The sequence below is a fragment of the Limulus polyphemus genome, unplaced genomic scaffold (genome assembly GCF_000517525.1).
Source record: "Limulus polyphemus unplaced genomic scaffold, Limulus_polyphemus-2.1.2 Scaffold2328, whole genome shotgun sequence".
In the NCBI taxonomy this organism is placed as follows: domain Eukaryota; kingdom Metazoa; phylum Arthropoda; class Merostomata; order Xiphosura; family Limulidae; genus Limulus; species Limulus polyphemus.
Genome location: NW_013667938.1, coordinates 171,498 through 186,290, shown reverse-complemented (window position 1 = coordinate 186,290; position 14,793 = coordinate 171,498). Strand labels below are relative to the sequence as shown.

Here is a 14,793-nt window from a genome sequence, read left to right as displayed (position 1 = left end):
GGCCTGGCATGGCCAGATGGTTAGTGCGCTCGACTGGCAATCTGAGGGTCGCGGGTTCGAATCCCGTCACACCAAACATTCTCGCCCTTTCAGCCGTGGGGGAGTTATCATTTGACGGTCAATCCCACTATCCGTTGGTAAAAGAGTAGCCCAAGAGTTGGCGGTGGGTGGTGATGACTAGCTGCCTTCCCTCTAGTTTTACACTGCTCAATTAGGGACGGCTAGCGCAGATAACCCTCGTGTAGCTTTGCGCGAAATCCATAACAAACAAACAAACAATCTCTCTACCTTACCAGTTCAAAATTAGGAACGGCTAGCATAGATAGATTTGTGCAGTTCTCTCAAACAAAACCAAAAACAACAACAGTGTCGCATGTTTTTTTACACAGCTGAATTACAAATAAATAAATAAAAACCAACAACTACGTCTGCTGTGGAACTATTTTCAGTACTCTGCAAATAATAATTGACTGTTTCAAATGCCTTCTCCCAATATCTTAGAGTTAAAATTCGGAGCTCGATCTCATAGTTGGGCGCGCTGCATAGATAGCCCATTGTGCAACTTAGCACTCAAATAAAAACAAACAAACAAACCACTTTAAAAACTATTAAAATTTATTTTTCTCATTCAACGGTTAGGCTGTAGAACCACTTCGGATACAACATATTCATTATGTTAAGTAGTTGGACGTTCATTTGACAACTCACTACGAAGGGTCCTTCTGCTGTCAGAAGATTGTTGGTTGATTATACATTTTCAAGGATTTGGGGTTGACTCAGCCTTCCAGCTGTAAATTACAGAGCTTCAGCTTCTAGCCTTTTGCTGTGACTGGTAATTAATAAACTCGGTTTGACGCGACCGTTACTTAGAGTATTTGTCACAGTGAGGATACCGTTGCTAAGAATATATTCATATTTATACATTCCAGTAAGGAGTAAGGCCACAAGCGTCAATCTGTACTTTTGGTGTGCCGAATGTTAGGATTTAACTACAAAGACAAGAATATTATACCATCTGTCCCTGAAGACACGGAACCCGCCAAGTCCCCTGAGGATCGGATTCCAAGCCCCCTGAGGATATTTGTCCACACTTCAACTGGGTGATTGATAGTACTGCTCATCTCCATCTAGAAAAAAGTGTTTTTTACGCCCACACGAAAAGTTGGGATTAAAAATACATCTACTCATTAATGGACAACTGCACGTTCACATCACTTTTCACGTGTCAGCTTGTGCCTACATAAGACCCTCATCTGCTCTGTCGTACAGCTTTTCATGATGTTTCAATCGGGTGTGGGAGGGAGGGCGGAGGTAAGACTTAGTTTTAGGTTAGTTCAGCTTCTACAAAATGGTAATGATTCCATTTATGTCAAACTTGTCTATGTTGTTTATACTTTACGTAGAAAAAAAACACGCACAACAAAAACCCTATTTGTTATTGTATTTATTGATCACCTGCCATATTGATGTTTGCGACATTAAAAGGTGATCGTTTGTTTAAATGTGTGTTCGGTTTAGGTGTGGTCTATGTAACAGAAAACATTTTCAAGAACACCGCGAGAAACTGTAGGTGGCTCGATTTACTGCAAGATTGCGGGGGGTAGAAACACAATTCTATTTTTCAAACAAAATAAAAATATTACCCCTAAACCACACCCCATTCTTCCCGCCGTTGCTGGCTCGGCGGCAAGTATGGAAGCTTATAACGCTAAAACTCGGGTTTATATAATCACGATGGGCGGAGCATAGATAGCCCATTGTGTAATTTTTTGCTTAACAAGAACAAAAATATATTTGGCAATTTAATTTTCAACGTTATACAGAATAATACATTAACAACAAAGCAAAAACAGTCGAGTAAAAGCCTTCTGAGAATGTGACTTCACGGTCAGATTGTTCTATTAGTCTGACATCAAGGCTAATTTAAATGCTTTTGGTAAATATATTCCCGTAAGTGTTCAAAGTATGAAAACGTTGACTTTGAGTTTGAGGTGATTGTCAAAATCCCTGATTTGGTCTACTTAGCGACCTCATTATGTATATTGATTATTTAATCTCATCTTCGTATACCTGTGAATAAAAGGACTCGTTTTTTTATTTGTTTGTTTTGAACAACTGGAGCTAAAAGGTTTGTTTTTATGTGGATAAACCGTGAAATATCTAACTAAAAATCACTGGACAATAATAAAGGTTATCATATGGCAATTATTTCACGAAGCGCTTTTATGTTTTGGCATGGATAAATTTTCAAAATTTCAAAAGTAGGTCAAACGTTAATACACTACACTCTTTCCTCTCTCAATTTCGCTCTTATCATTTCTGAGTAGTTTGGAAGTGTGAAAAAAAAATCAGTAAAATAAAAATTACTGTTTCCCGAATGAATCATTCTGCAGTTTAAAAGTAGAATTTTCACAGATATCTGTGAAGGTCTTTGTATAAAAAACAGCTATTCTATTGCTGTAAGTAAAACCAGTTTTATATTGGAGTGTGAAAAAATGCCCCACGCTTGGTTGAATACACATATTGTAGGTTATATGTGTCAGTAACGAATTTAACACCAACACTTCGTATGAGCAATTTTATCAATTATGTGTATCCGTTCTATGTGTACAGTGGGGTCTTTTTTAAACATCCGTCCAGGCTCGAGCGCTGTACTGTGATTAGCGTGCCGAACTGTGGATCCACTCCGTACTGCAAAATACAAAAATCGCGCTCCGCACTTTGAGGTGTAGGTGCGTTATTAGAGTGACTGTCAAACCACACTATTCGATTAGAGTAACCCATGAGTTTGCGGTGAGTGTTGTTGACTAGCTGCTTCTTCTCTAGTCTGTCACTTCAAAATTAGGGACGGCTAGCGCTGGTAACCTTGAAGTAAGTTTGTGTGAAATTCAACAACAAAGGAACATCCGTCCAAAGACGCTTGAGCGAGAAAAAAAAAAAAGAAGCCAAAATTATGCTTTAACTCAAACAGTAAGTAATATCTCATAAGCACAGCAAAATAAAGCAACTTGATATTACTCACAATGTGTTATTTTGTTACTGTGCTGTACAACTGAATTCAGTTTGATTCATTGATGATTCTTACGTGAATTAGGTGCAAAATTGAATGTAAATTCTGTTTCACAGCACATTAATAAAATGATGCAATGGTAGTAATGACAGTTACATTATTTTGCCGTGTTTGTGATATATTACCTGCTGATATATTACCATTATTATTTAACCAGACGTTTAATTAAAGAAAAACAACTCATTCAGGAATGTAATATGCAGATTAGGATGTTGTTGATATTACACGCATCGTCATGTAGATTACACGGGATTGGAAACTATGTTAACTTTAAGGATAACAATGTGTAAGAAAGAACCGAAAGCAGCAGTGACACCAGCTGGCACCCACGTTTTGAGCTGAGCTATGTGAAATGTGCTCTGGGAACAAATATGTTCGGATGAAGGGGAGAAGGGTATTTTTTTTATTAATCAGTGTTCTTTATCATTCATTGCTGGTGTGTGTGGCATGCTGTCACGAATAAATATTTATTTGCGACTATGAAGAAGTAGGTAATTGCCTCAGCTAAGTATACACACATTGAATTAATTGCTACATGTCACTAGCTCTAGGATTAATAAAATATATCGTAGAATTTGAGAGAAATAAAATAAGGATCCACTTGCTATGGTCGCTTGGTGCTCACGTTGTAAGTGCTCAGTCCAGCTTATGCTAGTAACTCTTGGCATGCTTACGTTTTGAAGTTGCATCCCTTAGTGGCGCCCCCCCCCCGTAGCACAGCGGTATGTCTGCGGACTTACAACAATAGAAACTGGGTTTCGATACCCGTGGTGGGCAGAGCACAGATAACCCATTGTGTAGCTTTATGCTTAATTACAAACAAATCCCTTAGTGGCGAATAATGGCGAAATAGAAGTTATTTAAAGTAATGTATAAGCACATTTTATATTTTTAACAATCAAACTATGGAGAAAACATATACACCGAACTTTCCTCTTCACATTCATGCCACTAAGAAAAATAATACTTACACCAATTTTGTTTTATCATTAGACAAAGATTGAGGTACTGAAAAGTTTGAAATTTCCTGGCCAACTTCACGTGGCTCTAGAATGAAAAATTTATAAATCTGGTGAATAAAATTTTATAGCCATGGTCTAGAGGTGCATAATGTTGAGGATAAAGCAAAACATTTGCCATTTTTAATTCTTGAGAAGGGTAATAAGTATACATGTTTTTATGTATAATGAGCAAACTATGTAAACAGAAAAAACTTCAGTTGTTTTTTTTTCTTCCTTCCTTTTGTCTACAAACTTCCCGTTTTGTTTGTTTGTAAAACACTCGCTTCGGTTCGTCATCGGGATTTAGGTTTTGTAGACCTGGGAGGGTCAGGTACTCCTCCCTCCTGAACTGTTGTTGCTTGTTGAAAACTATTTTGTGGTTTTTGGTAAGCTGATTTCGATGTCTTTTAGTTACTGTTGCTATTTTCCATCTCAGGGCCATGTCCGTTTATGTTTTCTGATTATGTAGTTATGTTAGCTGTGTAGTTGTGTTCTGTGGTGTTTGTTGAATTACGAACAATTGTATGATCTGTGGGAGTATGATTGTATTGTGTTAAATAACGATTTTAGTTATAAGTGTGATGCTATCGTCTTGGTTTTGAGAGAGGGCTCCTCCTCCTCCTTCAGCCCGAGTTACTAGATGAGCATTGCCAGGACAACAGAACCCTATCGACCTAGTGTGATCCGTCCTAGATTGTTACCTTTGAAAGAGCGCGAAACAATCAACTTCTCGAGATATCCTCATCCACGTTCTTGGCCACGGGTGGGATTCAATCCCACAGGCCCAGACTTCAGGTCTTGTAACTCCGATGTATAAACGTGTTTCTAACTTACATCTTGCGAAGAGCAAATCCACGAAATACTACTAGTAACCATGTACCCGTTGTTTCATGTTTGTTTATTTAATAAAATGTTATGATTTCTGGACTTCGTGTTTACCTACTTATTGGTAGGCTGTGTATATGTACATGGAATATGTCTCACCTAAAAGACATACCGCTGTGCCACTGGGGGGCATTTTCGGAGTGACACACCGTAATGAGAAGAACTAAGTGTAATTGGTGGAAACCATTGAAGGTACTTACTTAGTAGAAGCGATTGATGTGGTTTTTATTGTATATTTACGTTTAAAGGTTATTTTAAAGTGTAGCTTTGTCCAGGCTATATGGAAAACTCTACTCCATTTGTCTCAATTGATTGTAAACGTTTATATTACGTTTTTATTATTATTTTAACTTTATTGTTATTACCTGGTATTCTTACAGCTGTCTCTATACAGTCACGTTAACGAAATACATTGAAATACGTATTTTGTACGTAGCTAGGCTAGAAACTCCTGGTTTAGGTTTGTTGTATTACAAACTTTACTGTTGTACTTTTGTTCACGTATACGTGTCAGTTTCTTTTGTATGCCCAGGATATTCTGTTCAATAGTGCAGTATCATTACCTTAGTGAATTCATGCAAAGTCAGTCTCGCAACATATGGGAATTAGAACGCTAGAAACCAGGTTTCGATACCCGTGGTAGACAGAGCACATTCCTCCGAAAATAAGCTGAGTATCAATGCAGAGGCTAATAAAGAATTCTGTGTGTCTGGTGTTAAGCACAAAGCTAAACACTGGGCTATCTGTGATCTGCCCACCGCGGGTATCGAAACCCGAATTTTAACGTTATAAGCTCTCAGACTTACCGCTGAGCTACGAAAGGATTTGCTTGTTCGTTTGAAGTTATGCACAAAGCTCCAAAATGGATGATCTGTGCTCTGGGCCTGAGGACTCCTCTTGTTTTAAATCTCAGACTGCACAGAAACCGTTCGTATTCAGGGTAACGTAATTAATCATGACTATTAACACTTGTTAATGAAAACTTGTTTATTTGCCATGACTTCTTCACATTGTGTATTGTACAATTTAATGTCAACTTGCTAATTTATGCTCATTTCACGTGTGTTATATTTTCATTATCTATAATAGTATAGGTATTTTCGCTCGGGAACTGAAATAAGAAGTAAATTAATTGTATTAGACCCCGACCTTACCCACATAACATATTAATTACGTAGTTAGAAATGAAGTTTTGAAATATTCAGTGGCATGTTAAATCATTACTATACTATCTGTTATCCCCTTGGTAGCTCAGAGGCCTGGAATGGCCAGGTGGTTAAGGCACTCGACTCGCAATCTGCGGGTCGCGGGCACCGAATCCCCGTCCTACCAAACATGCTCGCTCTATCAGTCGTGGGGGCGTTATAAAGTGACGGTCAATCCCACTATTCGTTGGTAAAAAGAGTAGCCCAAGAGTTGGCGGTCGGTGGGGATGACTAGCTGCCTTCCCTCTAGTTTGAGAGCTTATAACTTTAAAATTCGAGTTTCGATATCTGCGGTACCAAAACTTACCCGATAGGCACAGAACGTAACTATTTGTGGACTTTTTAGTTTGATGTTTTAGCTTCATTCTATAATGTAATAACTTGTATTATTATTATTATTTATAGCGTTAGTTAAGGTTGGGTGTAATAATTTGTATTATTATTATTATGTATATCGTTAGTTATAATCGTCTGAAACTGTTCCAGGTGTGTGGCAACCGTGTCAAGTAAATTAAATAAGTAAAACAAGTAATAACTTTCTTTACTGTATAAACCATAATCATTTTGGCCTTCCTTCCAGGCTTACGACGAAGCCGGCAGTGAAGCAAACGACTCTGTATACGATAGTGACTTTAATGACAGTACATCAGATAGTTTGGCGGAGTGTCAACAGATATCAAACGCCATTGAGCAGGAGGGCGCAGTGAAAGTTGGCATCAACGCTTGGGAAGAAGTTCCAGAAGAGGATACCCAGGAAGAAGAAGATACAGGAATAACGTTCGAAACCAATGCTCAAAGAGCGGAGTCGTATTCAAAGATGAACATCCGATGCACTGCTTTGTTTAACTATGAGGTGAAATTTGCTTTCCGTGAAATTGAAATACCTTGTGTCAAGTTAAAACATTGTTTTATATCTAGAAGTTGTTTGGGCCAGAGATTTAATTGCAGTTTCGCACTGACATGTTATATAATGATGATGTCAAGTTAAAATATTTTTATGTCTAAAAGTTGTTTGGGCCAGAGATTTAATTGCAGTTTCGCGCTGACATGTTATATAATGATGTCAAGTTAAACCATTTTTTATATCTAAAAGTTGTTTGGGTCAGAGATTTAATTGCAGTTTCGCACTGACATGTTATATAATGATTATGATGCTTGTTACTGTGGCCATTACAATGTTACTTTTTGACCCAGTATACATTATACGGTTCAGCATGTCGTTCAGACTTATATATGTATCAAGACAGCAACAAACCATTTCAACCTGCGTGTGGGAAATCCCAAAATCGGATTCTGAAACATTGTGGTGGCGCGTTGGCTAGAACTCTGGATTTAGGAGCTGGTGAGGCAAGATGGAATCCATGTGATACCACAAAATATTTCCCGCATTGTATCCTGTGTGCGCGTTATAAGAGTGACAGTCCCTTATTGCGAGTAGTGGTAAGGTGCTACTGACTGACTGCCCTCCCTCTGGTCAGAACAAACTTAGGGTCGGCGTCAGATAGCCTTAGCAGCCTTGTCATAAATAGAAATAAGTCACTTTGCATAAAATGTAAAAGGAACATAGATGTAATCGACATTTTGAGAAATATACATGATATAATTGTTTAGCAGAGTTTTCTTTTAATTTTTAATGTGTAAAATAAAAGTCTGTTCATTTCAACAGATTGGAATGGAACATAAAAAGTCATCTCGTGTGATTTTTGTTGCGGTATAGTGGCTTATAGAATGGCTCTGAATTTGTTTGTTTTTCCAGTTACAAACGTTTAGCTCATAGCTCCATCTCTTTACCGATTTGAGATCTAATTTCAGCCGCGACTATCACTACTGTTCTTTAGTAACTGATTACTGCTGTTCTTTAGTAACTGATTACTACTGTTCTTTAGTAACTGATTACTGCTGTTCTTTACTTCTGTGTTTTTTACTCTGCATATAGTTTTTTTTATTTCTCCGCTTCTTTGTTTTCGCATTTTTGTGCAAGATAACACAAAGGGTTATCTGTGCATAGCTGTCCCTTATTTCGAATAGGTAGAATAGAAGGAAGGAAACTAGTCATCAGCATCCACCGCTAAATCTTGGGCCACTTTTTTTCTTATACAATTTGTTTGTTTGAAGTTAAACACAAAGCTTACACATTGGGCTATCTGAGCTTTGCCCACCATGGGTATCGAAACCCGGTTTCTAGCATTGTAAGTCCGCAGACATACCGCTGTGCTACTGGGGGGCTTCTTATACAAAGATGGGATTTCGCTGTTACTGTTATAATACATCCAGGACCCTAAAGTACGGCGTGCATTTTTTGCGGCAATAGGATGTGAACCATGACTTCTGAGATTCGCAGTCCGGGCACACTAAACATGAGTCACACCCAGTATTCCCCATTTGTACACCAGTTAAGTTTATTTATAAAAGGCAGATCGTTCCCTTTTAGTTACACCATGATTGTTACACGAAATATACGAGTTTTCCATTATAATTTTCATTAATGATCGTAGATCTGTAATTTGTAAGGTTTATTTTAATCACGTACCAAAGTTTAAATATTGACACTAAGGGTGAAGATAGATCTAGCTTTACTTCAGAGGTTGGGCGTTATCGTCTTATAGATTAACTTACCGTACTATACGGCTCGTTATAGGGGGCGTTTTCTTTTATAAATGGCACGTTGGAAGGCATGCTACGTGCTAACTGTCGGTCAGTTTAACTGGATACATCTCACGTGTTCTGTTTGTATAACCATCAATCGTTTCCTCTCTAAGATGGTGGTAGATTTTCGCACCTCTCATCCTCAAATTATCACCTTTAACCGAAGGAGCCCAGAGCCCCTTATTAATGAATCACCTCTCCTCTGTAATCCATTCTACTCGACCATATACAGTGTGGTCGTACCTGTAATTAGGTTATAATTTCTTTATGTAACATCTGTATACATGCGAGGTGCACGTTCATTTTTCAACACCCATGTAGATAGATAGTTGGACAGGTGTCAGGTAGATGGAGTGAACAGATAGATAGATAGATGACAGATGGACGGAAGAGATAGATGTATAGTCCGGATGGCCAGCCAGTCCATCAGTCATGTCATTAAATGTAACGGTTCAACACTGTCTAACATTGTTTTTACTACCGTATACATAATAGCAATTCAGATACCCTGCCACAGATCCAGCTTACGTGAGTTTTGGTATGTCACAAAAGGCCTCATAGCTACTGAATTGTTACGAATGAAAGATACACTTAAAATGCAGTTTTTAGACACTTTTAGAATGATTTCTTTGTTAGACTGACTAATAGGATGTTGAGAGACAACAACAACAACAAAAACACGTATACGCAAAATAAGGTGGCCTAATATGGTTTATGCTACGTGTTCTTACTTCAGTGGGAACTTCAAAAAGAAACAGAATACTTTATACAGCTGGAAAGCCTCATGTACAAGAGAAGAAGGTAGGTGTGTATATAAAACTTAAGGTGAATGTTGAAACGTGGGATGGAATATATATAAAAACTACGAAAGTTCATGAATACCCTCCTTGATTTAATTGACAACAAGACATATAAAATTCCGTATTCGTAGAACTATAATTCTACAACTATTGAAAATAATGTTACGTCTTTTTTTTTTATAGAAAAATATGCCTGATCATTCTAGGCTTCTAAAAATCAAGCCAATGTGACTCACTATGAGCTTAAAGATTCACCCCACTGATACCAACGTTGTAGGGAAAATTTGTGGTAAGCTGATGTCTAAAGAATATTCGATAATTCATGTCTCCGGAAACCCTAGAAGGGCCGCTTGGAGTCTGTACTTAAAGTCATGATTTATTGGGATTCACGGTTATCTGCCTTGTAGGTTGGACCGATCCTCTGATTTATGTAAGCGTTTTTCCTCATGGCGGAAGTTGTTTATTAATTTGAGAGAGATTAACATCTCTCAATTGAAATTGGATTAAACCATTTCATCTTCTTTGTCTTCTTCTTTGGTTTTTACTTCAGCTTAAAACTGTATTAAAGATAATGTAAACTGCACAGCTACGCTAGAGATAATGCAATAAAAAGTAACATAATGAAAATACATTTATATAAAAGTTAAATATACAGTGTCACGCTGCATTAGGTTGTCGGTTTTCTCACACGTGGTTTGGGTTTAAACGGTAGATTATATGAAGATTACTGCTCCAAACATAAGCAACATACTGTGTTCAGGCACTCTATGTTTTTGTTACTTTAAGTATTTATAATTGTAGGGACATTTCAAATACTGAAAATAATTAAACTTTAACCACTAAGCACGACTTTTTAGTCATTGTTTGTTTGTTTTGAGTTTCGCGCAAAGCTACACGAGGGCTATCTGCGCTAGTGTAAGACTAGAGGGAAGGCAGCTAGTCATCACCACCCACCGCCAACTCTTGGGCTACTCTTTTACCATCGATAGTGGGATTGATCGTCACATTACAACGCTCCTACGGCTGAAAGGGCGAACATGTTTCGTGGGACGGGGATTCGAACACGCGACCCTCAGATTGCGAACCGAGTGCCCTAACCACCTGGCCATCCGGGACCTTTTTTTTTGTCATAGATAATATTTGAATCATCGTCCTTATGGGCAGTATTTGATTGCTTATTGCTGAGATTTTGGGTACTCTTATGGCACGAGATCGTTTGGAGTCTGGGTCTTCCACAATAACCCGAATAGCTCAGTAAAGTTGCTAAACGTGGACTGACAATTTATTATGTATTCCAATAGACGACAGGAGAATAGTGCTATTTTTGTAAGAATCTAAAAGCTAACATTAAAACTTTCATAATTTGTGATTCATTTAAAAGTTGCTTTACTGAACACTAGTAGAGTCGTGAAGTTTGCAATAAAGTGTTGTTACAAACGTAATGTGTTATGGAACTGTAATTACAACATATTTTATGATAATCGGTAGTTGCAAACATGACGTGTTTTATAATAACCAGTAGTTACAAACGTGATGTTTTATAATAATCTGTAGTTACAAACGTGATGTTTTATAATAATCTGTAGTTACAAACGTGATGTTTTATAATAATCTGTAGTTACAAACGTGATGTTTTATAATAATCTGTAGTTACAAACGTGATGTTTTATGACACACACACACACTGTAGTAACAAACATGATATTTTATGATACTTTGTAGTTACAAACATGGTTCTTGTAGCACTATACGTACAACCATGATATTTTATGATACTTTGTAGTTACAAACATGGTTCTTGTAGCACTATACGTACAACCATGATATTTTATGATACTTTGTAGTTACAAACATGATTCTTGTAGCACTATACGTACAACCATGATATTTTATGATACTTTGTAGTTACAAACATGATTCTTGTAGCACTATAGTACAACCATGATATTTTGTAACATCTTTCCAAGTTGGTGCATTATTTCATATATAGATATTTTTTAAAGTATCTTGTTCATTACGTTACAGTTTGTTCACTAGTGTATAAACTATATTGCAAGTTTATTAAACGGTATTTTTGTTAAATTATCTCTAACAGTAAATGTTGACGAGTGGTTGAAGAATACCGATGTCGACTCCTTGGGACCGTACAATAACCTTAGTCGTACTGGAAGTAAAACTTCCAGAAGCAGCCAGAGGTCGTCTCGTTCGGAGGTGAATCATGTTTTAGAAATTTATAAATTGTTGATTTTACTTTTCATGACACACCTTTTTTTTTTCAGAAGTAGATAGAAATTTCACTTTCAAATATTTCTGTGATCCTAAAGTTATTGATATGTTGTTAAAAAATCTAATTTAACACAATCAAACCTTTTTTATTCCTGTAACTATTTCTTTTGCCCATGTCATATGAAACTAATTATTTGTAAAGTATTATATTTCTTCTACTCTTTAGAAGTCAGTTTCATTCTTTATTTTTATCCATGTGCTCGTTTTGGAAGTGGTAGACCATTTAGGGTTGGCACATGTTTATGGATTCAGTAAGCATAATATTTATGATAAAAATCACGTTAGACAGCAGATTTTTTGTGTGCACATTCCTCTTAATTAGCCCATTACGGGTTTAAAAATAGAGGTGTATAAGAATAGCATTTGAGATCTATCTTTTGTCTGTCACAAACCACTATTGTGATATCCGTAACGGACTGATTGAGAAGAATGTGTGCGGGGGGGGGGGGCGTGTTTAGTCTAGCATGTTTTTTACGAAAGCCAATATACATATTCACGGATTCAATTTTACAGTAACATTCGAACTATTTTGTTGTTCTTACTTTCCAGTGAGATGTGAATATTTAGGTTTTTTCTGAAGTTGCTAGTGATTGAAAACTGCATGATGGCCCTATGCCAGACAAAATATTGGAACGAGCTTTCGGTTAAAATCGAGAAAGTAAACAATTTTCTCTGTTGGAAATAAACTAATCAGGTGATCTCGTTACCGATCTCAGTTTTTAATGTTCAAAAACAAGAATTATGGGAGCAAAGATATATATACATCTGGTTTCTTTCACTGACATATAATGTAAGTATCCGACAGCTGTTTTACAGAGAAAACAGCCACATGAAACAGGTTTTACAAAATGACTGGTATGAAATTTCTGTATATCAACATAAACAGACCTTTCCTGAATACGAATTTCGTTGCGTATGGGTGGCTTAAATTGAGATCTTTCATAACGCAGTTAGGCCTGATGGCTAGGGCACTCAACTCGCAATATGCGAGTTCGAATCCTGTCGCCGAATATGCTCGCCCTTTCAGACGTGGGAGCATTACATTGTGATTGTAAGTCCCAATTTTCTATAGTAAAAGAATAGCCCAAGAGTTGGCTGCGGGTGTTGCTGACAAGCTGACTTCCCTCTAGTTTATCATATCTAAATTAGAGACGGATGGTACAGATAGCTCTCGAGTAGCTTTGCGCGAAATTCAACAAACAAACAGAAATAACGTAGTTTGTTTCTTAACTTCGTTTTGATATTTATTCTTAGTTTTCTCGACTGCTCATGTATTCATTTTGTGATCTGTCTAGGTAAGCATTATCACCTGAACTTATACCTGACTCAATAAACCTTTTAGAGAAGTTTATAAAGAAAGATTATGGGTACAAATACATAAAAGAAATGACAACTGGATGTACTTCCGCAGGGACCCAGAAAGTGCCTGTTTCAAGAGTAAATATAACCAAAATTAAGAGTGACTAATATTTTTTATTTCTTGCTTTTGAACTTCATATGTTATACTGTGTACTAGCCTACAGAGTGCATAATTATTCTTTTGATTCATGGCATGCCTATATTTTACTGATGTCACTACAGTACAAATTGCAACGTTAGGCCTCCTTATGTGACGTCATTTTAGTGTTTACTGACTGACTGACATACAACACACTACTATATAGTATTGCGAGTGGTTAAAACAGGTGACCCCTTCAGCCCTGGAAATAAGGTTAAGCAATTGTTTCATACAATTTGAATGTGTTTGTGAATAATGGGACTTGTTAAAAAGTTGAGAGAGTAAATTTTAACATAATTCAAAGCTTAGAAGTATGTGAATATTCAGAGTATTATTTAACCCTAGAAAAATGGAGAGAGTTCATATTAACGAAGTTACTTGTGGATCCATGACTTTGTTGATTTCATAAAGACATACGAGTCACAAAAATAAAAATACCACCAATAAATATTGTAGTTAATCCAACTAACTGTTGCTACGGTCCTCTATTTACTCTTCATAGAAAAAGCTGGATTTTCACTTATGTTTATTTTGGTCAATTCTTCACATTGACAGTTGTAATAGGAAAAACAGAAGATTATTTTATATATATGTATTCCAAAGGTTTACTGTATAACGAACTATAATAATGGTTAACACTGAGTGATTCAACCGTGATTAGTTTCACACGTCTGTTTATGTCGGAATGTTTACAATTTTATTGATATACATATATTATGGCTGTGTTCCCAATGGGTCAGTGGTAAGTTTACGGACTTGCAACACTAAAATCCAGAGTTCCATTCCCTCTTGATGGACAGAACGCAAATAACCTGTTGTGTAGTTTTTAACCAAAACAAACAATGCTATGGTGCTAGAACTCTGACCACAAATGTAATATAGACCTTTTCTTGTGTATAGACTTTAACCATAAATATTATAACGGCCACGTACAACCCGTTACAGTAATTTTCGCAATATTTACAGTTATTACCCTATAGGTGGCTCCAAGTGGATCAGCGATAAATCTCAGGTTTAAGACGCAAAAAATCGGGTTTCGATTCCCGTAATATAGCTGTATGCAACCTAAACTTATCCGATAGGTACAGAACGTTACTATTTGTCGACTTTTCTGTTCTTTAGTAACTGAACAGTAGCAATCATTTACTAAAGAACAGTAGTAATCATTTACTAAAGAACAGTAGTAATCAGTTACTAAAGAACAGTATTAATCAGTTACTAAAGAACAGCAGTAATCTGTTACTAAAGAACAGTAGTAATCAGTTACTAAAGAACAGCAGTAATCAGTTACTAAAGAACACTAGTAATCAGTTACTAAAGAACAGTAGTAATCAGTTACTAAAGAACAGTAGTAATCAGTTACTAAAGAACAGTAGTAATCAGTTACTAAAGAACAGCAGTA

The 14,793-nt window shown here is 36.7% G+C and overlaps 1 protein-coding gene across 1 annotated transcript in view; it reads left to right on the top strand.

Moving 5' to 3' along the window:
- Positions 1–6,741: 6,741 nt before the first annotated feature.
- LOC106466627 (F-BAR and double SH3 domains protein 2-like) overlaps positions 6,742–14,793 on the top strand; it is a gene marked incomplete at its 5' end in the record, with an annotated part of 38,815 nt that continues 30,763 nt past the window's right edge. The window contains one exon of the mRNA XM_013926920.2: positions 6,742–7,014. Within this exon, the coding sequence (XP_013782374.1) occupies positions 6,742–7,014 (273 nt within the window). The remainder of the gene's footprint in view (positions 7,015–14,793) is intronic.